The sequence below is a fragment of the Tursiops truncatus genome, chromosome 15 (genome assembly GCF_011762595.2).
Source record: "Tursiops truncatus isolate mTurTru1 chromosome 15, mTurTru1.mat.Y, whole genome shotgun sequence".
NCBI lineage: Eukaryota > Metazoa > Chordata > Mammalia > Artiodactyla > Delphinidae > Tursiops > Tursiops truncatus.
The window spans coordinates 6,402,525-6,425,294 of NC_047048.1; the positions used below are offsets into that span (position 1 = coordinate 6,402,525).

The following is a 22,770-nucleotide window of genomic DNA, read 5'->3' on the forward strand; positions in this document are numbered from 1 at the left end:
TCAGTTACTGATGTTTGCCATGAGTATCTGTGGTGTGAATGTCTTTGTATCTGTATGTCTGCCTTTGTATTGAACTATATCTCCTTAATGTCTTTGTGTCTTCAATCCTGCCATACTCCTGAAATGAACATCCTTCTTTACTGAAAATATTGAGGCTCCCTGATTTACAATTTTATTCATATGGAATTCCAGGGGATCCCAATTGGCCAAACAATCTTGAAAAAGAAGAACAAACTAGGGGTACTCACACTTCCCAATTTCAAACGTTATTACAAAGCTGCAGTAATCAAAACATGGTACTGCTATAAGGATAGACACGTAGATCAATGGAATCGAATTGAGAGTACAAAAACAATGCCATACATCTACAAGCAATTGATTTTCAACAGTGGTGCCAAAGCCATTATATGTAGGGAAAATAGGCCTTTCAACAAATGGTGCTGGGACAACTGGATATCTCCATGCAAAAGAATGAAGTTGGACCCTTATCTCATACCATATACAAAAATTAATTCAAAGACCTAAATGTAAAGCTAAAACTATAAAATTTTTAGAAGGAAACATAGGTCTAATCTTCATAGTCATGGATTAGGCAATGGTTTCTTAACTATAACACCAAAATCATAAGCAACAAAAGAAAAAATTGATAAACTGGATTTCATCAAAATTAAAACCTTTTGTGCATCAAAGGACACTCAATAAAGTGAAAGACCACCCACTGAATGGGAGAAAATATTTGGAATTTCAGATCCTTAAGTCTGATAAGGATCTAGTATCCAGAATATATGAAGAACTCAACAATAAAAATACAAACAGCCCAATTTTAAAATGGACAAAGATTTGAGTAGACATTTCCCCAGAGAAGCTCTACAAATGGCCAATAAGCTCATGAAAAGATGCTCAACATCATTAGTCATTAGGGAAATGCAAATCAGAACCACAATGAAATATCACTTCACCCACTAGGATGGCTAGAATTTAAAAATCAAACAAACAGAGAAAAATAAAAACAAAATACTAAGTGCTGGCAAGGATGCAGATTAAATTGGAATCCATTTGTACATTGCTGCTGGGAATGTGAAATAGTAAATAGTACAGCTGCTGTGGGAAAAAGGTTGGCAGTTCCTCAAAAATTTAAAGTGTTACCATATGCCCCAGCAATTTCACTCCTAGCTATTTACCCAAGAGAACTGAAAACATAAACAGAAACTAGTACATGAATGTTCGTAGCACCATTACTCAGAATATCCCAAAAGTGGAAACAATCCAAATGTCCAGCTGAAAAATGAGTAAATAAAATGTGGTATAGCCATACAATGAAATAATCACAAAAGGAATGAGGTGCTGATACATGCTACAACGTGGATGAACCTTGATAACATGATGCTAAGTGAAAGAAGCCAGTCACAAAAGACCACATACTGTATGATTCCATTTGTATGAAAAGCCCAGCCTAGGAAAATCTGTAGAGACAGAAAGTAGATTAGTGGTTGCTTATGTTTGGGGGCGTGGGGATTTGCGGGTAACAGCTAAGCACTATAGGGTTTCTTTTTGAATTGCTGAAAATTTTCTAAAATTGTGTTAATGGATACACAACTCTGACTATACTAAAAGCCATTGAGGGCTTCCCTGGTGGTGCAGTGGTTAAGAATCCGCCTGCCAGTGGAGGGGACACGGGTTCGAGCCCTGGCCCGGGAAGATCCCACATGCCATGGAGCAACTAAGCCCGTGTGCCACAACTACAGAGCCTGCACTCTAGAGCCCGCGAGCCACAACTACTGAAGCCCGCGCGCCTAGAGCCCGTGCTCCACAACAAGAGACACTGCAATGAGAAGTCCGCACACAATGAAGAGTACCCCCTGCTCGCCACAACTAGAAAGTCCACGCACAGCAACAAAGACCCAGCGCAGCCATAAATAAATAAATTTTTTAAAAGCCATTGAATTATATACTTTTAATGGGTGAATTATAGGGTGTGTGAACCATATGTCAAAAAAGCTATTTTAGGGACTTCCCTGGTGGGGCAGTGGTTAAGAATCCGCCTGCCAATGCAGGGGACACGGGTTCGAGCCCTGGTCTGGGAAGATCTCACATGCCACGGAGCAACTAAGCCCGTGCACCACAACTACTGAAGCCCGCGTGCCTAGAGCCCATGCTCCGCAACAAGAGAAGCCACCGCAATGAGAAGCCTGCGCACCACAGCAAAGAGTAGACCCCAATCGCAGCAACTAAAGAAAGCCTGCGCACAGCAACAAAGACCCAACGCAGCTATAAATAAATAAATTTATTTAAAATAAATTAATTAAAAAATAAAGCTATTTTAAAAGGGACACCATCAAGGAGGAATTCAGAATAATGACATTTGCTTTTTTTCTGTCCTTGGTCACTTGGCTGGGCTCTGGCTATGCTAGATACGGGATTCTTTATGAAACACTGTAGCAGAAAGAAAACTGTTACTTTGCTAGTTGTTGCCAAAGTGTCTTTGGGGAATCAAGTATCTTTCCTTAGGAATGAGCCTTCCTAATTTACTTGGGGATCATCTGAGATTCAGAGGAGACAACCAAACCTGGAAACTGCTCTTTGTTGAGAATTTGAGGGCAAGGAAGAACTGAGAAGGGAAGTGTTTCTGCAGAAAAGGTGGGAGGCTGGGATGCTTTTGGACAGAAATGACTGAGAGACACAAGAAAAGAGAAACCTGATATTCAGCATTAGATCATCTGCTGAATCACACTGTGATGTAAATGTCCCTTACTGTTAGCCCTGAATCAGCAATAAAACTCTGCTGTCTTTTCTGTGTGATACTGAGAAGTATGAGTTTAAAAAGTAACGACTTGGCCCCTCCCCCCCATATGAAACAATGGAGCAGCTGCAACGTACAAGGCAGAGAATGAGGACCGAGCAGAAATCAGATCTGTCAGTGGTCCAGGGTATGTAAGCCTCTGAATTCACAGGAATCTTCCAGAAGAGTGTGGCTGAGTGTTTGAATACATTGAATCTATATATTAAAGGACCCTGGGTTACATATGCTTGGAAAGCCAGAGTTTCTGAATATGACATATATTGCAGGGCCGGGTGCATTTATAGGTTACAAGATTTTAAAGGTGGGGGGAGCAGAGATGTGGACAGCAGGAAAGAGGAGTAGACTCATTGAGACAGGAAAGAGGATTGTCCTCAGCAACAGGAATGCCAGCAACAGTGGTCAATATTTATTGCGCAGGACAGAGAGGCACGGTTTTATGGAGGTCTCTGCTGGCTGACTCTGGAACCAAGCCCATGAAAATTGTGATGCTGACACCAGGGAATTCTGGTGAGGAGGCACAAGCAGGAGATCTCCAAGGAAAAGCTTCAGACACCGTGGCCCCCCAAGGCCCTTGGATACGCTTCAACAGCCTTTAATTTACCATGGAGATAGACACCCCACTCACTGGATGTTCGGACAAAGATGCAGTCAGAGGGTTTCCTTCAGAGGTGAGCCAGGTGTCTTCATAATTCTGCAAAGTAGAGGATCAAGCAGAAGCTGAGCCTTTTCCTAAGTGGGAAGAGACCTAAATGGAAGGGCAGGAGGTACAATCAGCTGAGCACTTGGGTCCTGGTTCATTGGAAGGAACCATCCAGTTGATGGGGATGCAGCTGGGCGATGGGGTGGGATGAGTGGTTAGGACACATCTGCGTAGAACCTGGTTTTCTACTTTGTAACTTGTGGGAGTTGTACTTCCCGGAGGGTGAGGGGCTTGCCGTGGGGGATCATCAGGACCCATACATCAGGGACAGGTAGAAAGAGGGACATCAGTGCCCCTCTCACCTGCTTCTGCAAACCGTTCTTTTGTTTCCACCACTGGGAAGTTATCAGTCGGTTCCTTGTGTCTTTGGGTGCTCTCTGAAGTTGGGAAGTACTTAGAAGAGGGAGATTTGTGCTTCCAGATCTTCCACCATCTCCCCAGGCCCAGGAGCACAAGCTCCAAAAGTGTGAACAAGAGACAGAGCCCAGTGACCCCAAACATGGTCTTCAGGAAGATGGTCTTCTCAGAGGGGCGAGACAGATTACAGCTTATACTACCAAGGCAAGGCTCTCGACGACACGCAAAGGAGCTGGGCATCTTGAACCCGTACAGATGGTACTGCCCCCCCAAAGCTGCCCCTTCAAGGGCCAGTCGCACCCCCAGCTGTGCCACATAGGCCCAGAGCACCCTGGGGCTTCCAGGCCCCAAGGCATCTCTGCTTTTCTCCCCTTGGCAGATCAGGGTCTCCTCTTCCTTCTTCACCTTTTCAGATTCCTCCCAGTGCCAGATCACATGATACAGAGTGAAACCCATGTAGAGGGCACTGGGTACAGCCACCAGGGTGACCTGGAAGGCCCAGAAGCGCAGCGGGGAGAGAGGGTGGAAGGCATCGTAGCAGGCAGCCTTGCAGCCCAGCTGCTGCGTGTGACACACGAACTCGCTCTGCTCGTCGCCGTAGACCCCCGTCCCACTGGCGGCCAGCAGCATGAGGCGGAACCCCAGGAGCACGGGAAGCAGGAGGCGCCCCACGGGGGTGGAGTGCCGGCTCTCCTCCACCACCAGCCGCCTCAGGAACCTGCCGCACATCCTGTTAGGGAGCAGAGGATAGTGGTGAGTGTAGGTGTAATGCTCACTGTCCGGTGGGAGTAGTGCCAGGCCAGCTCTTCACCCCCAATCCAACGGTGGCTAAGGCAGGCTTCCTCGCTCCTCTCCTAGGACCTGGCTGATCGAATACCACGACCTGAGGGCACCCCTTTATAGTTAACGGAATCATCTGTATAGAATATTAATAGTGAGTGAGTGTGGGTGTGGCTTTCTCTTCTGTCCCCGCTCCTGTACTGCTGGAGGGGAGAGGAACTCTCGGCCTGTGGGGAGGCCAGGGTCAGTCTTTGTCTCTCTCTTTCCCTCCCTCCCGCTCCTGCTTCCCAAAGGCTAAATAGTCAGAGACCCGAGTCCTCTGAAGACCATTGCTTCCCTAGGTGATGGCTGCTAGGTCTGGTGCTACTGTCAGTGTCACCTGAACGAAATCAGTGCTGCCCCTGGGAGGGGTGTGCATTGCCTTCTCTGGCTTCAGGCCCCCAGGTGCTCACAGGTGTGTCAGTCTGGCCCCCATCACAGTGGTGAGACTGAGGTGAGGTTAGGTTAAGGGGCTCGGTGGGGATCCAGTGAACAGAGTGAATGTCAAGGCTTGCTCTAGTCTGATGTTCTTCAGACCTAACCAGCTTAGGAAAGGAGAATACTTTGAAGAAAACCCAGCAGATCTACTGGTTAAACACAATGGTGTTTGGGCCAAAGCCAGAGGTGACTGGATCAAAATTCAAAATTCAACTCTGCTTTGTCATTGCTCCTTGGGTTTACATCTCCCTCGTGGTAAGAGGTGACCATGGTCGAGGACAGGCTTCAGAAATTCTTCTGTTCTCTGGACAAAATGCCGTCATGCTACAAGCTCAGTTTGCCATCTTCTCTGTCCCCAGCAGCCCTCCTCAACGCCAAGCTTCTCTTCCTAACCCTTCCCCTTCAGCCCAAACTCTTACATACCTTGTTCCCATCACTCTCAGAAGACCATGCAAAGCTCTTATTCCAGAGAAAATAGACTCGTTAGTGTGAAACCCTGAAGCTCCTCCTTCTCGTATCTTCACAGTCACGTCCTGCTGTAGCATCTCAGAGAAAGAAGTGTCTTTCCACTTGTGCAAGGCTGCCCTCCCTTTCAACTCTGTGTCCCTGGGGCACAACTTCCAGCTTCTTCAAGAATTTGACCCCCTAATTATCTTTTCTGTAATTCAGACCATCCTTGTTTCTGCTCTGACCTTGAACTTGCTTAGGTTTCTTCCTGTTAAGTCTAATAATAATAACCTGAATTTCTAAGTTAACATGGCAGCAAGTGAGACAGGCCTAATTTATCTCACGTCGGCTTCCCTATTATAATACCCAGCGAGATGCACAAAACAATCTTAAATGAGTATTAGTGTTATAAACTATAGATAAGAATGGACCACATGCCAAAACTTAGGCAGAACGGTCACTTTTGTGCAATCAAAAGAGACGGATTGAGATGCTTCCAAGGAACAGTTCTAAGGGCCTCAGTTGACCAGAGAATTATGTCACCATCCACCAACTGTGAGAAACCATATTTGAGCCACTAAGAATCAGAGCCTGAACTTCTGCCTGCCCCTCAGTCCCTGTCTTTCTTCTTCCTTCATAGACTGTGAAAACTTAGAAGTATATCAGGCTGCTGAAAATTCTTTTCTATAAAATTGGGTTAAAATTTTTAGAAGAAACTTATTTCCAGTCTCTAGAAAGATGCAGAATTGGTCCCGTGATTAAAGATGGCATATTGAAGATAAAGATTTATCCCTTCACGTCCCTAAGACTCCTCAAAAATGAGAGTCAGTGGATCTTTACATGTGTACACCCACTATAAATAGAGTAGAAGAGAGATCATCAGCTTGAAGGCAATAAGAGATTCTGGGGGAGATTAGATCAGGATGCTAGAAAGCACATTGGATAATTCTCCCAGAATTCAAAGGAAGAAGATGAATAATTGAAAATAATAAAAGATAGGGCTTCCCTGGTGGCGCAGTGGTTGAGGGTCCGCCTGCCGATGCAGGGGACGCGGGTTCGTGCCCTGGTCCGGGAGGATCCCGCGTGCTGCAGAGCAGCTGGGCTCGTGGGCCGTGGCCCCTGGGCCTGAGCGTCCGGAGCCTGTGCTCCGCAGCGGGAGAGGCCGCAGCAGTGAGAGGCCCGGGTACAAAAAAAAAAAGAGATAAATAGATAAGGAACAAAATCTGTTTCTAATTTGGAAATCAAGACAACAGTAAAACAAAGTCACTAGCTTACGTATTGGTGAGAAAGCACTCAATGAAGTGCTTTCATTAAGTGAAACACTAGGAAAGAAGTGTTTTCTCCATAAATGTTTCAGTTTTGTTTGGTGAAAACTGAGCTCCACAGCAAGTTTCAAGGCTGGTCCTGGGTTTCTCAACCTTGGCACTGTTGATGCTTGGGGACTGATAATTTTTGTTTAGGGGTAGCAGGGGTGCTGTCCCATGCTTTGTAAGATGTTTAGCAGCGTTCCTGGCCTCTATCCGCTAGATGCCAGTAGCACACTTCTCCCCTCCCACCCACAACTGTCTCCAGATACTGCTAAGTGTCCCCTGGGGTCAAAATCACCCCTGGTTGAGAACCACTGCTTTAGGGTAGCACTGGTCCATCACCCCTCCACTCTTGGCTTCAGTTGCCAGCTCTGTAAAGCAAGATGTCTGCACCAGAGCATCTCAGAGGGCTTTTGTAGGGCATGATAATCAGCCCATTTCCAGGCTGGTTGTACATCCTCCTGTGAGGATGCCTGCAGCCTCTCCCACCTCATAAGTTCAAAGGGTCCCAGCACTTGGGGTTGGGGGAGAGCCCTGGGCTCTGGGGGTTTCTGCCCTGGCCCTCCTGGCGAGTCACCAGACTAAATGTTAATTTGGTAAATTCTCAAGTCAAGCTCTCCGCCTCGTCTCATTTCCAAGTGCAGGCCCAGCACTGTCTACACATGTTGCCAGCACATCCCCAGCAGACCTGGAATTTAACACAGAGCAGCCCTGGCATATTCCAAGTGTCGGGAGTTTGAGTAGCTTCCTGAAGCCCTCTCTCTGGTTCTTCTTTCCCGTGCCCACCCCAGACCTGTAGCCAGACACCCAGATGTCCTCTGAGAGGCTCTCAGAACTGAACTGAGGTCTCCAGGGCTCACCACAGAGCTTCGGGGATTTGGAAGGGAGAGAACAGAAAAAGCAGGACAAGAGGGCTTGCTTGAGATCCCTTGGTTTGGAGCACCCTTCCTGCCCTTTGCCCCGCGGCCGTTATAACCAAAACAATGCTCATTCAACACACATTCCAGGGGCTCCTGGAGGGTGCAGACAATAAATAGCCTGCTCCATCTCCCCAAGGCTGCAGACCAAAGGGAGTTTCCTATAAACCGAAGCTCAAACACAGCGTCCGTCCTCCCTCCTCCCCTGCTTTCCTGGGACCCAGTGGTCTCCCCATCTGTTCCAGCCGTCCCCAGCCCACCCCTCTCGTTCTCTGAGACCTGCATCCTCCTCCCACAAACACGTCTGCAGCTTTGCCCACAGCAGAGACCCCAGGCCAAACGTTGAGACCTAGGGAGCTGAGGGATCAGCATTGTTGAGAAAATTCAAGGGACCACTGTTTCTCCAAGAAAAAGAAAGAGTTTGCAAATCAATTTATTCTGGAGGGGGCTGGCAGGATCTGAGCTCTGTCCAGATTTTAGAAGCAGTTCCTATGCGCTCAAGAGTTGGGAGAAGGAGGAAAACCCAGAGTTTGAGGGGATTTTCGAATACGTATACAGATATTTAAAAATTCCATAGCAATTTTGTTAAGAATTTTTCTAAGCATCTCTTGTTCTTTGGGAGAAAACTTTCAGGATACTATGGGTGGCAGAATCCACCTCAGAGAGTTAAGGCGTGAAGGAAGGTTGTCCACTGAGGCCAGCACTAGAGCAGCTCCCTGCTTCCAGCTCACCCCACCTGGCCTAGAAAACATTCTAGATCTTTTACTAAAGTGCGGTCCATGGTGCAGCAGCCCTGTCATCACCAGGGGTGCAGAATCTCAGGCCACATCCCAGGCTTAGCAAGTCAAGTCTGAATTTTAATAATAATCCCCAGGCAGTGGGCATGGGCATTAGAGTTGCAGATGCACAGCCCAGAGCCCCAGGCGGTTCCCACCACCACTACCCCAGGCCCTGTGCCAGCCCAGCTTTGCTCTGCCCTGGCACTCACCTGGCAGCTTCAAGCAGAAGCACCAACAGCCGGGGAAAGAGGCAGAGGTAAGAGCCCTCAGGCTGGAGCCCGCAAGGTCCCAGCTCTCCCCCAGGCCCTGCCTCCAAGCCTCCACCCACTCCTTCCCCCGCCCCTTGTCTTTCCTGGCAGCCTTAGCGCAGGGTCAAAGAATTGCAGCCAGAGGGGCAGGCAGCCCAGCTGCTAAAGAATGGGCTCTGGAGAATAACCCTCTGTTGTCGAGGGTGAGGGCTCTGTCTTCTAAGTGAACTGAAATGGGGATTTTCAGATCATCTGAAAGGGGGGCAAAGGCTTCAGCATGTTTTCAATATAGGGACTTGCAGGCAACAACAGATAGAATTCCATACATTTATCTCTGGACATCCTCTCTTCTTGGCTGGGAGAAACGGGCTCTCTGCAGCTCAGGGAGCCCAGCCCCTCTCCACCAGGCCCAGGGAAGATTGCAGCACCTGAGTTCCAGATACTGGCCCTGTGGAGATCTGGAGCATAATTCCACCATTTTCTAGCATTTCACATTGTTGTAGAGAAGTTCAAATCCACCTCAATAGTCTTCATCTTTTAAGTGATTTCATCTTTTTGACAGTTTGCCAAATGGCAAACTTTGAAGCCTGTTCACTCCTCCAGGGGATACTATTCAGCAAGACGTAGAAATCTCTCACTGGCTCTTTCCTGTTCACATCTGGTACACAGGAAACATGGATGCATCCTTAGGGCCAAGAAACTCTGGGCATACAGGCCATTTCCAACACAGCCACATCTCCTTCCATTCATCTGCTGGATATCCTATCTCCTGCCTTTTTGATTTATCAGTCGGGAATCAACACACTGGAGCCCCTCTCACTAGGCATGAGATACAGGAGGCAGCACCCTCACCGCCTTCCCTTGGGGAGAACTAATAGCACATCTCTTTCCAAGGCAGCTTCCCTCCAGAGTTAATCCTCTCTCCCTCTAATTTCCAACAGCTCTGCCATTTTATACAACTTAGACGTGGGTGTAGACTTCGAGCGACATAACTTATTTGGTTTTCCTTTGAAATATTGCATTTTAGACTAACAAATCACTTTAGAATGTCGTATGTGTTGTATTTTCTAAAATATTCCATCTTGAAATCCCCGTCCAAATTTCCAATACCTTGTTACACCAACATTTATTTAGTTGCTTAATAAATGATGGATATTCTAAGTGCTAAATGGTTATTAATTCACACTTCATAACAACTTTATGAAGTAAATACTGTTACTGCCCTCTTACAGAGGAGAGAAATGAAGAATGGAGAAGTTAAGTAACTTGTAAAAGGTTGACCAGCTAGTGAGTAAAGGAGATGGGATCTGAAAAAGCAATCTGGCTGCAGATAGCAAACCCCTAAACACTGCTATACTCCTAGCCTCATCGTATTTCAAATTACCAGCCTTTAAAGACCTTTTGACGGTAAATCCACTATAATTTCATACCTTCAAGAAAATAAAAATCCTCTGCTGGCATTTTCTCCATCTTAATGACTAGCTATGCCATCAACCCTGGATTTCAAGCAAAAACTTAGGTGTCATCACTGACAACTTCTCCTTCATTGAACACATCTTATCATTCTACTGGTTGTACAGATTTCTGTCCCATGAATTAAGAAGGTGCCTTAGTTCAAGACTGAGTTACCGGGACTTCCCTGGTGGCGCAGTGGTTAAGAATCCGCCTGCCAATGCAGGGGACATGGGTTCAAACCCTGGTCTGGGAAGATCCCACATGCCGAGGAGCAACTAAGCCCATGTGCTACAACAACTGAGCCCGCGCTCTAGAGCCCGTGCTCCACAACAGGAGAAGCCACCGCAATGAGAAGCCCACACACTGCAATGAAGAGTAGCCCCCGCTCACGGCAATGAAGACTGAATGCAGCCAAAAATAAAGAAAGAAATTTACAAAAAAAAAAGACTGAATTACCAAAATGTCACCCTAGTGTCGCTGTTTCTAGACTTGTCCACCTCTACTGCATTCCCTGCATTGCAGACAATATTTAATTCAATTCTTATTTAGATTTACCAACATGTTTACCAGTTTCTTTGCTCAGTGTTGCTTCTTCAATTTTATGCCTTCCTCCGGATTAAATCTTTTTCTCCTTCTTTCTCTCTCTTTTTTTTTTCTTGGTGACCGTGGTCTTAACCATTTTTGTGTTCATTTTAGTACTGTTAAATATATTCACATTGTTGTTGTTCAGTGGATTTCCAGAACTCTTTCATCTTGCAAAACTGAAACTTTGTACCCATTTCTACCTGCCCTCAGCCCGTGGCAACCATCATTCTATTTTCTGTTTCTATGAATTTGACTACTTTAAACCTCTCATATCAGTGGAATCATAGAACATTGTGACTGACTTATTTTCCTTAGCGTGATCTCTTCAAGGTTCATTCATGTTGTAACATCTATCAGAACCTCATTCCTTTTTTAAAAAATTTATTTAGTTTTGCTGTGTTGGGTCTTCGTTTCTGTGCGAGGGCTTTCTCTAGTTGTGGCAAGCGGGGGCCACTCTTCATCGCGGTGCGCAGGCCTCTCACTATCGCGGCCTCTCTTGTTGCAGAGCACAGGCTCCGGACGCACATGCTCAGTAGTTGTGGCTCTCGGGCCTAGTTGCTCCGCGACATGTGGGATCCTCCCAAACCAGGGCTCGAACCCGTGTCCCCTGCATTAGCAGGCAGATTCTCAACCACTGCGCCACCAGGGAAGCCCAGAACTTCATTCCTTTTTAAGGTTAGATGATATTCCATTGTGTGTATGTATGTGCCACATTTTGCTTATCCATTCATCCATTGATGGACAGTTGGGGTGTTTCCACCTTTTGGCTATTGTGAATAATGGGCTATGAACATAGGTGCACTAAATTTTCTTCTTGAGGTACAACCTTTAGTATTTCTTCTACTAGGGAACTGTCTAGGGGTAAGCTCTCTTTTTTTCCTTTTTTTTTTTATTGAGGTATAGTTGATGTACAGTATTATACAACATAGTGATTCACAATTTTTAAAGGTTATATTCCATTTATAGTTACTATAAAATATTGACTATATTCCCTGTGTTGTAAGATATATTCTTGTAGATTATTTATTTTATATGTAGTAGTTTGTGCCTCTCAATCCCCTACCCCTCTCTTGCCCCTCCGCCCCTTCCCTCTCCCCACTGGTAACCACTAGTTTTTTCTCTATATCTGTGAATCTGTTTCTTTTTTGTTAGATTCACTAGTTTGTTGTATTTTTTAGATTCCATATGTAAGTGATATCATACAGTATTTGGCTTTCTCTGTCTGAGTTATTTCACTTAGAATAATACCCTCCAGGTCCATCCATGTTGTTACAGATGGCAAAATCTTATTCTTTTTTATGGCTGAGTAGTATTCCATAGTGTGTGTGTGTGTGTGTGTGTGTGTGTGTGTGTGTGTGTATCACATTTTCTTTGTCCATTCATCTGTTAATGGACACTTAGGTTGCTTCCATATCTTGGCTATTGTAAATAATACTGCTATGAACATTGGGGTGCATGTATCTTTTCTAATTAGTGTTTTCATTTTTTCTTTTACTATATACCCAGGAGTGGAATTGATAGGTCATATGGTAGTTCTATTTTTAGTTTCTTGAGAAACCTCCATACTGTTTCCATAGTGGCTGCACCAATTTACAGTCCCACCAACAGTGCAGGAGGGTTCCCTTTTCTCCACACCCTCTCCAGCATTTGTTATTTGTAGAGTTTTTAATGATGTGTTTGCCCCTTTAAAAAAATCTCCTTCTCCCAACCCTCCAGGGTATCCATCTTCCTAAAATATATATTTATCATACCTTTATCTTTTTATACTTTTAACACATATCTACTTTGTTTAAAATCTGTTTTTAATGTTGCCTGTTTTTACTTTTTATATATGTGGCAGAATTATACAGTTCTGTGATTTCCTTTTTGCCTCTGTATTATATATTTTTAGACTCATACATGTTAACATGAGTATGAATGTAAGTAATGCTCATATATGCAGTTGAAGTCCATTAATTTTCCCTGCTGTGTAGTTCTTCATTGTTTAAATAAACCACAGTGATTTATATGTTCTAATATTGACGATATTTGGGTTGTTTCTCAGTTTTGTTATTTCATCAATATTGTTATGCACATTTCTCATACATTTCTATATCTGCACCCATGCAAGATTTTCCTTAGAGTTTTCATCTTTGAGGAATTACCAGAATGTAGACTAATGTTAGATAGAATATACCCAATCCTATAAGGCAATGCCTAACAGTTTTCTGTGATCATGACCTTTTGATTTTAAGTTGCATTTTTCTGAACATTAATGATGTTGATCTACTTTTTATATGTTTGGGGGCCATTTGTGCCTCCTTTTCTTGCCTAGAGTAGACTGGGTAATGCCCCCCAAGATATGCACATCCCAATCCCCAGAACCTGTGAATGTTGCCTTACATGAAAAAGGGACTTTGCGAATGTGGTTAAGGATATCGTGGGACTTCCTTGGCCGTCCAGTGGTTAGGACTCTGCGCTTCCACTGCAGGGGGCATGGGTTCAATCCCTGATTGGGGAAATAAGATCCTGCATGCCACTAGGTGTGGCAGGAAAAAAAAAAAAAGTTAAGGATCTCAAGAGGCGGACATTTCCATGGATTGTCTGGGTGTGCCCAATGAAATCACAGGGTTCTTTATAAGAAGGTGGCAGGCAGTCCCGCCAATAACTCACCTTAAATACAAATTCACACATAGTTTAAAAGTAAAAGGATGGAAAAATATACTTAGCTAACACTAATCAAAAGAAAGCTTGAGGGCTTCCCTGGTGGCACAGTGGTTGAGAATCTGCCTGCCAATGCAGGGAACACAGGTTTGAGCTCTGGTCCAGGAAGATCCCACATGCGGCAGAGCAACTAAACCCGTGCGCCACAACTACTGATCCTGCTCTCTAGAGCCCATGAGCCACAACTACTGAGACCATGTGCCACAACTACTGAAGCTCACGCACCTAGAGTCCGTGCTCCACAACAAGAGAAGCCACCACAATAAGAAGCCCGTGCACCGCAACGAAGAGTAGCCCCCGCTCACCACAACTAGAGAAAGCCCGCGCACAGCAACAAAGACCCAACACAGCCAAAAATAAACAAATAAAGTAAAATAAATTTTTAAAAAAAGAAAGCTTGAGGGACTATATTAATATCAAATTAGGTTTCATAGCAAAAATATTACCAGGGATAAAGAGGTCATTCCGGTATTGTAAAGGGGTCAGTTCATCAAATCCTAAGCATTTATACAGCTAATAACAGAGTTAGGTGACTAGCAACGAAACAAGTTTCAGAAAGGTTGAATCACTTGTGAAGGCCACTCAGGCAGTAAGTAGAAGAGGCAGGATGGGAACCAAGGGTGAATCTAGGGTCCAACTCTTTCCCCCTTTCAAGGAGGAGCCACTGAGTCAGGTGCCTACAGCACCTCTTTGCTGACGGCATGTGATCACCTCCTTGGAAACAGAGAACTGTGAGCCCGCCATTCGGGGCGATGCAGACAGTCCGGCCGCAGTGACCAAAGTCCTTGACTACTTGTCTGTAATAGGGGTGGGAAGTGGGGAGATACAGAGGACTCGGAGAATAGGCACATTTTTCAAAGTTGCCTGGATTTCTCCTGATTCCTCAATGGCTCCATTTATAAATGTCCACAGTGCCTGGGTCAGTGTGGGTATCAGGGCAGGAGGTTAAGGTTGGTGCTGGAGCCTGGGGGAGGGGGCTTCTGCCTAATTATTTCTAAGCTTCTGACAGGACCCTAAAGCACCAAGACAAACTTCTCTTTCACAGTAAGTTTCTGAGGATTGGTGCCAGGAAAGAAGCCCCCAAGGGTCAAGAGAACTCTCCTCCCACTTCTTTATTCCACCAAACAAGGCCCTCTTTGTCTCCCCTCCTCCCAGCAGATGAGACCAGGCTCCTCCCACAGCCATATGTTGACGAAAAGTGCCAGGACCTGGAGCAGCAAGGGTGCCTGGGGTGCAGGGGTCACCCAAGGCTGGGGAGCATCTCTGTACCCTCATGGTGATGGGGGGAGAAATCTTTCTTCCCTCCCTCCCTCCCTCTTTCCACAGCTGGATGTGTCTATCTGCTTTGGGAGAGAGAGACACCACCAGGAACGAGGATTGAGAAGGAGTCGTGTTGCCGAAATTGGGCATCTGTACACCAGTGCCGGGTTAAATCTCAGAGACAGAGTTTTGGGTGAAGTAGACAAGAATAGCTTTATTACTTTGCCATGCAAAGGGGGCCAGAGCGGGCTAATGCCCTCAAAACTGTGTCCCTCCCTGGAGGGGGTAGTGAGGAGTCTCACAGTGTTCTAGGAGCAGGGCGTGGTCAGCTCGTGGACATTCTTCTGATTGGTTGGTGGTGAGGTAAGTGGGAGTCAGCATCATCAACCTTCTGGTTCCAACTGGTCTAGGGTCTACCGGTGTGGTCAGCACACGGTTAACTTCTTCCACCTGGAGGGGGTTTCAGTATCTGCAAAACAGCTCAAAGGACATGGCTCAGAATATTATCTATAGCCCTTGAGGCAGAACTAAAGGTCCTTGACTTTGTTTAATGGCTAAAGTATTATTAGTTTGTCTTGCTTGACTGTTTTTCTTTCTTTCTGCATTTTCTCACTTCTCTGATTAAATTTATTCGTTGACTAAAGTTTTTCTACAGACAAAAGGCAGGCGGAGGACATGGGGGTGGGGGCGTTATTCTGGAAAGGCCTCATAGGGCCCTGCTCAGTTACAGTCAGTAGAAGGAAAGTGTCAGAACAAAAAGAAAAACAGGCTTCCCTGGTGGCGCAGTGGTTGAGAGTCCGCCTGCCGATGCAGGGGACACGGGTTCGTGCCCCGGTCCGGGAAGATCCCACATTCCGCGGAGCGGCTGGGCCCGTGAGCCATGGCCTCTGAGCCTGCGCGTCCGGAACCTGTGCTCCGCAACGGGAGAGTCCACAACAGTGAGAGGCCCGCGTACCGCAAAAAAAAAAAAATCTCCCCAGAGAATCGGATTCGACAGCACTGGGCCGGGGATACTGCGTGACCTGGAGAGAAGGGAGATAAGCTAGTCCTGGGCCCATCATTGCATGACAATCTGAAGGTCACAAAAATATAAGCCAGTACTTTTTACATTAACTATATTTCAATGAAAAAAGAAAGAAAGAGATTCTATTCAGCCGACTCAGGAGTGCCCACCGAGCTGATTTTCCTCCCCCAGCCCACTGATAGGCTCCTCTTGTGGCTAAACGGGATATTACCTCTCAGAGTCTAAGAAACACCAACCCAAGTGTCAATGTCGGGTTTGGACCTTACTAAAGCGAAGGTGTGTGGTGTCCCCCACAAGAGCTCCAGGAGGCCGGCAGTGAGGGCTGGATCATCCTGACTCTTTTCCCTGGAACGGTGGACCTGGTTTCCTAAGAGTGCACTGACATATCCAGGGCTGGGGTGCACACAGGTGGGTTGATCAGCTTAGCACACAAAGTACCCCCAACACACACTGCCAGCAGAGAATCAGATGCAGGCAGGGGAGGGGCGTGAGACCATCCCCTGGGGCAGGTGCTTGTCAGACTCTGGAATTGAACCCTACTTGAAAGCCAATAAGTCAGCCTGTTATGTTTCATGGATGTGACGGAAGACAGGACAGCTCTGGAACACAGACAAAGAACAAGCAGCATGGCCCCTAAATCCCAGACAGTGACTCCACCGGACCCAGGTGGTAGGCTTGGAGGGAACACAGAGCTTGGGGAATGACAGCGAGCTGGCACAAGCCTGATCTTTTTCCAGAGGGGATCAATACCTCATCCCTGGAGGTGGCTCCATGAAGTACCCTGAGAAACAGCCTGGGTAAAGATAACACAGGACTTTGCATTGTCGAGACGCCCAGAACGTGCAGCGAGTTCAAAATCCATGGCAGATTGCCCCTCCCAACAGCACCCTCCCCAGCTCCTTGTCCCCAACCCCCACCTCTATGCCAGATTGGCCCACTGTCCACACGAGCTGATTGCTCATGCTGGTGAGGCAGGACTGCATCAGAATGATGCTAACACACTGATCTCTGGTTGCTCTCGTGGGCGTGGGACGCAGGACGGGTTCAGGATTCTGGGCTATAGCAGCCCACAGCTCTACCCTTCTGTGTGAGTTTGGAGGTGGTGGGGAGAACCTGTGAGGTGCCCCCTCCAATCCACAGCACCCCAGGGCAGTGAAGGTGGCAGCTGGTGTCCAGCAACCTGGATGCCCAGCCACCTGGACGCCCCCCTCTGTTTCTCAGATCAGGCTGGGGAGTGGGGAAAGCACCTCTCTTTGTAGCTGGGCTTTCCAGATGAATTAAGCAGAGGAACATCCTCACTTGCGGTGATCAGTGTGGTGACTCAGTGCTCTCCTGGCCAGGCATAGCCATGAGGATTGACTGCTCTTCTTGCTGCCCCCTTGGCCCTCCCCTTCCTCCTCCTCAGCCATATGGTTGGTGAGGTGTGGCTCAGGGTCCCCCTGTCTCTTGGGGATCCCCCTCCACCAAGGGGAGGGAGGGTCCTCCCGTAATTGGACAGTCCCCTCCAGCCCCTCTCACTGGCCCTGGAAAGCTCCAGGTGGTCCATGAGGCACAGGAACAGAGCAATGGGTCATTCTGTTTCTGTAGCCCCTCATGGGGGGGGGGGGGGGTTGAAGAAATTTCCCAGAAACTATAGTAAAAAAAAAAAGAAATAGAAAGTAGGAGAAAAGAGATTTAAAAAATTAACCTGGCTGGCAGGTTCAACAGCTACACAATAGGAGTTCCCTAAAGAAAGAATTGAGGAGGAATAGACTCATATCTTACATTCCAAAATGCTAGAGAAAAAAATAAATTTTTTTACAAGCTTCCAGAGGGGACAAAAAAAAACAGGTCACATACTAAAGAATCAGAAATCAGAATGTCTCCAGACATTTCAAGTGTACCAATGAAAGCCAGAAGATAACAGAGAGATGCCTCAACTTCTGAAGAAAATAATTTCTAACCTAAACTTCTATACCTAGCCAAACTGTCACTCAAGTGTGAGGGTATAATACGGACATTTTCAGATATACAAGCACTCTAAAAATTTACCTCCAGAAGCTTCTTGATAATGTGCTCCGTCAAAATGAAAAAGTAAACTAAGAGAAGAATATATATATGGTATAGAGGACATAGAAGGTGCCACACAGGTAAGAGATGGAATTCCCAAGATGAGGATGATAAAGGGAGATCCCAAGTGTGGAGAGCAACCACACTAAACCTGAGATTTCTGAATGTCTTGTGATGAGATTAATATGACTGGTGAGAAGCTTGCAGTTGAATAAGAACATCGAAAAGTAATAACTATTAGCTCCATTGAAAATAAAAAGTTGTGTGGGAAAGTAAAATGATTATAGTTTACTACACAGCAGAGATGTGAATATATTACAGAGTCACAAGAATGAAAATAATGACGATCTAACCTAAATTGTCATATAAGGTATTTATGTTGGGAGGATGGATGATGGGAAATGGATGTGTGTGGTGGTGGAGGCTGGGAAAGGATGAAGGTAAATCATCATCTTCCAGGATATTGACTTTATAATGAAATATCAAGAAAGCATTTTATTTAGAGACATGGAGGTAAGTATCTACAAAATAACCAGCCAAAAGATATGAAAGATATGAAAAATCATTGCATGAAATATAAAGAAAAAATATTTTGGAAACCATATTACTTTTTGCATAAACCAAGCATTGGAAAAAAATACTTATGGTCTTAAGCAAAGAATTTTTACTGGAACATAATTAACAGAAAAAGGAAAGAATTGTGAAAAGGTCATGTAATTGGAAGTGTGGAAATTTATTTAAAACAAAAAATGTGGCTCACACTTTGCTGTACAGCAGAAACTAACAGAACATTGTAAAACAACTATACTCCAATAAAAATTAATTTTAAAAAATGTGGCTCAAGCCTCAACTGCTTTTATAGCTTTATAGGATAAAATGATAAAAATGAAACATTAAATTTTTTTAAAAACAGAGATGGAAGTGATGTGAACGAAGCAGGAAATGAAGCCAGACCACCTGACTGTGTACAGGGTCCAAGAGGCCATACATTCAGAGTCTCACACCTTCCAGGGAATGTTGGGTTGAAAGCTCTGGAGTAAAAACACAAATAAAAAAACAAATCAGGGTACCACTCTGGAGGTATGCCTACAATGGACAGATTCAACACGTTCAACAAAGAAATCCCAGCCTGAGTCCCTTTGGACCCTGCAGCCCCAGACACCCATCAGAAGTGGGAATCGGAGAGCAGCTCAGTGAAGTGGCTGAGGGCTGCCTGGAGGAGGAGTGCCCTGAGATGCTCAGAGGGATCACCTACTACCTGGACTAAGTGTTCACTTCTTCTTATGTTCTACTCATCAGCATTGAGCAAAAGAAGGGCCAAGAAACCTTGAGGAAAGGGGACATAGAGGGTGCATGACTCAGTGGAAGAGAAGGAGGAAGGCTTAGAGGTGTGGAACAGTGTGCCTCAGAATCCTGCTTAACCCACCAAAAGTACTCTCAAAAGCTGTAGGTTCAGGACAAGGTTGGGGACAGGGAAGGACATTGTCAGCCCACTCCTGAGACTCAAGAAAAGGGCCTAAGTCTGGATTCTGTCCTTGTCCTGAGCTCCCCAGGGAGACACTGGCCTGGATAAGCCCCATGGTTCTATAATTCTCACTCATGGTAGTATTTTTTTCTTACCCTGTATTTGGTGGACAATACGTGGAAATGCTGTCTTTAATAATTAGTCATGGAAGAAGAACCAAATAACTCAGAAGGAAGTAACACAGCCAGTGATATTTCAAAGCAACTTCTGACCTTTGAACAAATAAAGAATAACACGTGACAGGAGAAAAGTTTCAGATCAACGAGGAGACGTAGAGTCCACTTGAACAGTCCACGTGAACAGTCCAGGGATGAGGCAATGTGAGATCTGCCCCATTTACAACAGGAGAGATGGGCAAGGGGGAGAAAACCTCAGAAGACCTGAGTCCTGGCCAGGTGTGGGGACAAGGAGAGGGCACAGAGCCACTTGGACACCTAGAGAAACTTCCTGGAGGGGCTCAGACTTCAGGGGAAGCCTAAGACAGCTTGCCAAGAAGAGGTTAAAAAGATTGTTCCTGGGCTTCCCTGGTGGCGCAGTGGTTGAGAGTCCGCCTGCCGATGCAGGGAACACGGGTTGGTGCCCCGGTCCAGGAAGATCCCACATGCCGTGGAGCGGCTGGGCCCGTGAGCCATGGCCGCTGGGCCTGCGCGTCTGGAGCCTGTGCTCCGCAACGGGAGAGGCCACAACAGTGAGAGGCCCGCGTACCGCAAAAAAAAAAAAAAAAAAATTGTTCCTGACCGGTCGGGTGTGAGACAGCTGAGATGTGAAGGTGGCAAGGTCCCGACAAGGGAAGCAACCCGAGGGTGGGGCGGGGCCATGGGCATCGACTGGGCACAGCAGGGAGGAAGAAGGGGTCCAGAGAGCCAAATGTGGGTCCTGCCATGGTCACCTCCTGCCCACCCAGCAAAGACCCACCAACAGATTCCCTGCGGGCAGGACCAACTTCCGGTGCAATCTGAGGATGCCCCCCCCCACCCCCCCGGCCAGGAGAGGCTCGTTGCCACAAATTATCTCCTTCTCGACAGTTCCTCAGTCCCTAAGTACTACCTCGGCTCTCTATGGAGGATTTCTCTGGGGATCGTTCACCAGGGGATTGGAGGGATGGCATGCTCCGAATTAGGCAGGAGACACCAACCGGGTATAGGACTTAAATACATTCTCTGCTAATGCTCTCTTCAATTCAGCTGAATGCTGCTTTTCAACCTCGTTTCTCACTAGAACTGGCTGTTCCAGCCAAATAGACCTTGTTGTTTGTCGTCATCACACATTTTTAGTGTTTTCACTCTCTTTCCTTTGTTCATTTGGTGGTGAATTCATTCAAGAATTCTATATTGAGTATCTGTTTTCTGCTTGGTACTCTAATAAGCACTGGAGACCCAGTAGAACAAGGTAGGTACAGCCCCTTCCTGCGTGGAGGTTACCCCAATTCTGCTTACTGAAACAACCCTCACTGTTAAGGTCCAGCTGCAATCTCACCTCCTCCCACGACCGCTTCCATGATAACCAATTCCAACATGCACTCTTTTCATGCTGAGATTTCTTTCAGATAGAAGTATCAGGGGAGATTTCAAGAAGAAGTCTGAGTGAAGCCTATCTGTACATCATCTGAGGGTGTCACAAGAGATCCCAGACCACCCATCACTGAGGCTCTTTTTTTTTTTCCTTCCCAAGTGAAAAGAAAGAGAAAGAAAAGTAAAGAAATCAAAGCTGGGACTATCTGAGGGAAGAGCATTTGGGGCAGAGGGCACAGCAAATGCCAAGTCCTGGGGAAGGAAACATCTAGGTGTTTGAAAGACAGAATAAAGACCAGTGGGGCTGGACCATTGTGAACAAGAGGAAAGCCCTAAGAGAAGATGTTGAAACCAGATCACGTCGGACTTTGTAGGCCTTGGAAAAGAGTTTCTACTGCAAATGGAACTCCTGGTGGGTTTTAGCCAAGGTGGCAATATGATTTGATTTAAGTTTTTAAAATATCCCTTCAGCTGCTGTGTGAACTGACCACAGTGATGCAAGGAGGGAGATCAGGAAAACAGATCCAGGCCCCAGTGAAGGGCTTGGACCGGAGTGGCAGCAGTGGAGAAGGTAGTAAGCAGCCAGATTAGGATATATCCTGGAGATCAAGCCTACAGGACTTGCTGATGGATCTGCGAGCACTGGGTTTGCTGATGGGCTGGATATGAGCTGTTGGGGGGAAGGGACCACTCAAGTGTGCATCCCAGGTTTTTGCTCTGAGCCACTTCCTGCAGCCCCACCTCTGCAGGCTGTCACGTTGCACACGGGCTTCCTGTCTCAGCTTCCTTTGATGGAAGCCCGGGCCTGGACTGTGGCAGAGGTGATGCTGTGTGTCCACCAAGCCAATCCATTGTCCTCCTGGATACACAGGATGGCCTCAGTCCCCAGGCCCCTGACATCTAGGCGGGGCCATACGTCTCGGTCACTAACTGTGAAGTAAGTGAGAAACACACCTTTATTTTAAGCCTTTGAGATGCAGAAGGGTTTTTTTTTTTGATAACTCGGTTTGTCTTTCATGATTAATGCATGGACTTTCTTCTATTTTCTGTGCCCACCCTCTCCTAGGATTTTCACTCCATTTCCATGGATTTGAAGCCATCAATCTGCTGAAAGCTCTCAAATTTGTATCTTCAGCCTAGGTGGCTGGATTAATATCCCCCACAGCAGGAGAGCTCCAGGAAATACTTTCTACCGGGGAGGTTAATAACTGCTGTCGATCATTCTTAAACAAAGTGGCCCAAACTGAAGAGACTCAACTGAATTTTTCCCTGAAGCCCCCTTGGCAGATATCTCCTCATGCCCCTGGCTTCCCCAGAAGGGGCAGAAGGAGAGAAGACAACCCCCCCTCCCAGGTAGCCTCATTTTATTTTATTTTCCTCTTCCCCATATGGAGGTTAAAGTTCATCGTAACTCTGAAGTACACAGCACAGGATCAGCCCGATGACTCAAGGCCCCTAGGGTTTTCCTTTATGCAGTTACTTCCCAAATTTTCTCACATCCTCACATTGCAGCTCCTTGGTTGTTTATAGGAGATGAGCCTCTGCCCCACACACTACCTTCTAGTGGGTTCTCTTCCCGCCGGGCAAATGAGTCAGGGTGAGCAGCCTCGGAAGCTGGGGTGAGGGGCACTTTCTACCTTTCTCTATCTCCACCCTGAGTTATGAAATCTCTACGCTGTGACTCTAACTTTGGGAGATCATCGCCCCCTTGAGAATCTGATGAAATGAGTTGGTCCCTGTAGCAGATGCCTTTGGTAACCTGCCCATAACCTGTCAGCACCCGACGTTCTTGTACATGACTGTATTAGTTTCCTAGGGCCGCCGTAACAGAACACCACACGATGGG

General features: G+C 46.4%; 1 protein-coding gene across 2 annotated transcripts; it reads right to left on the bottom strand.

Annotated features, from left to right (window-relative positions):
* Positions 1-3,191: 3,191 nt before the first annotated feature.
* GJC3 (gap junction protein gamma 3) lies at positions 3,192-8,898 on the bottom strand. Of its 2 annotated transcripts, none has more exons than XM_019930642.3 (2): positions 8,774-8,898; positions 3,192-4,587 (listed from the first exon to the last, which is right to left on the bottom strand). In XM_019930642.3, exon 2 carries the CDS (start codon positions 4,584-4,586, stop codon positions 3,762-3,764), a length of 825 nt encoding a protein of 274 aa, XP_019786201.2. In that variant the 5' UTR covers position 4,587; positions 8,774-8,898; the 3' UTR covers positions 3,192-3,761. The 2 variants fall into 2 exon arrangements, with proteins under 2 accessions (XP_019786201.2, XP_073648025.1); XM_073791924.1 differs by lacking the exon at positions 8,774-8,898 and adding an exon at positions 5,538-5,724.
* Positions 8,899-22,770: the final 13,872 nt, after the last annotated feature.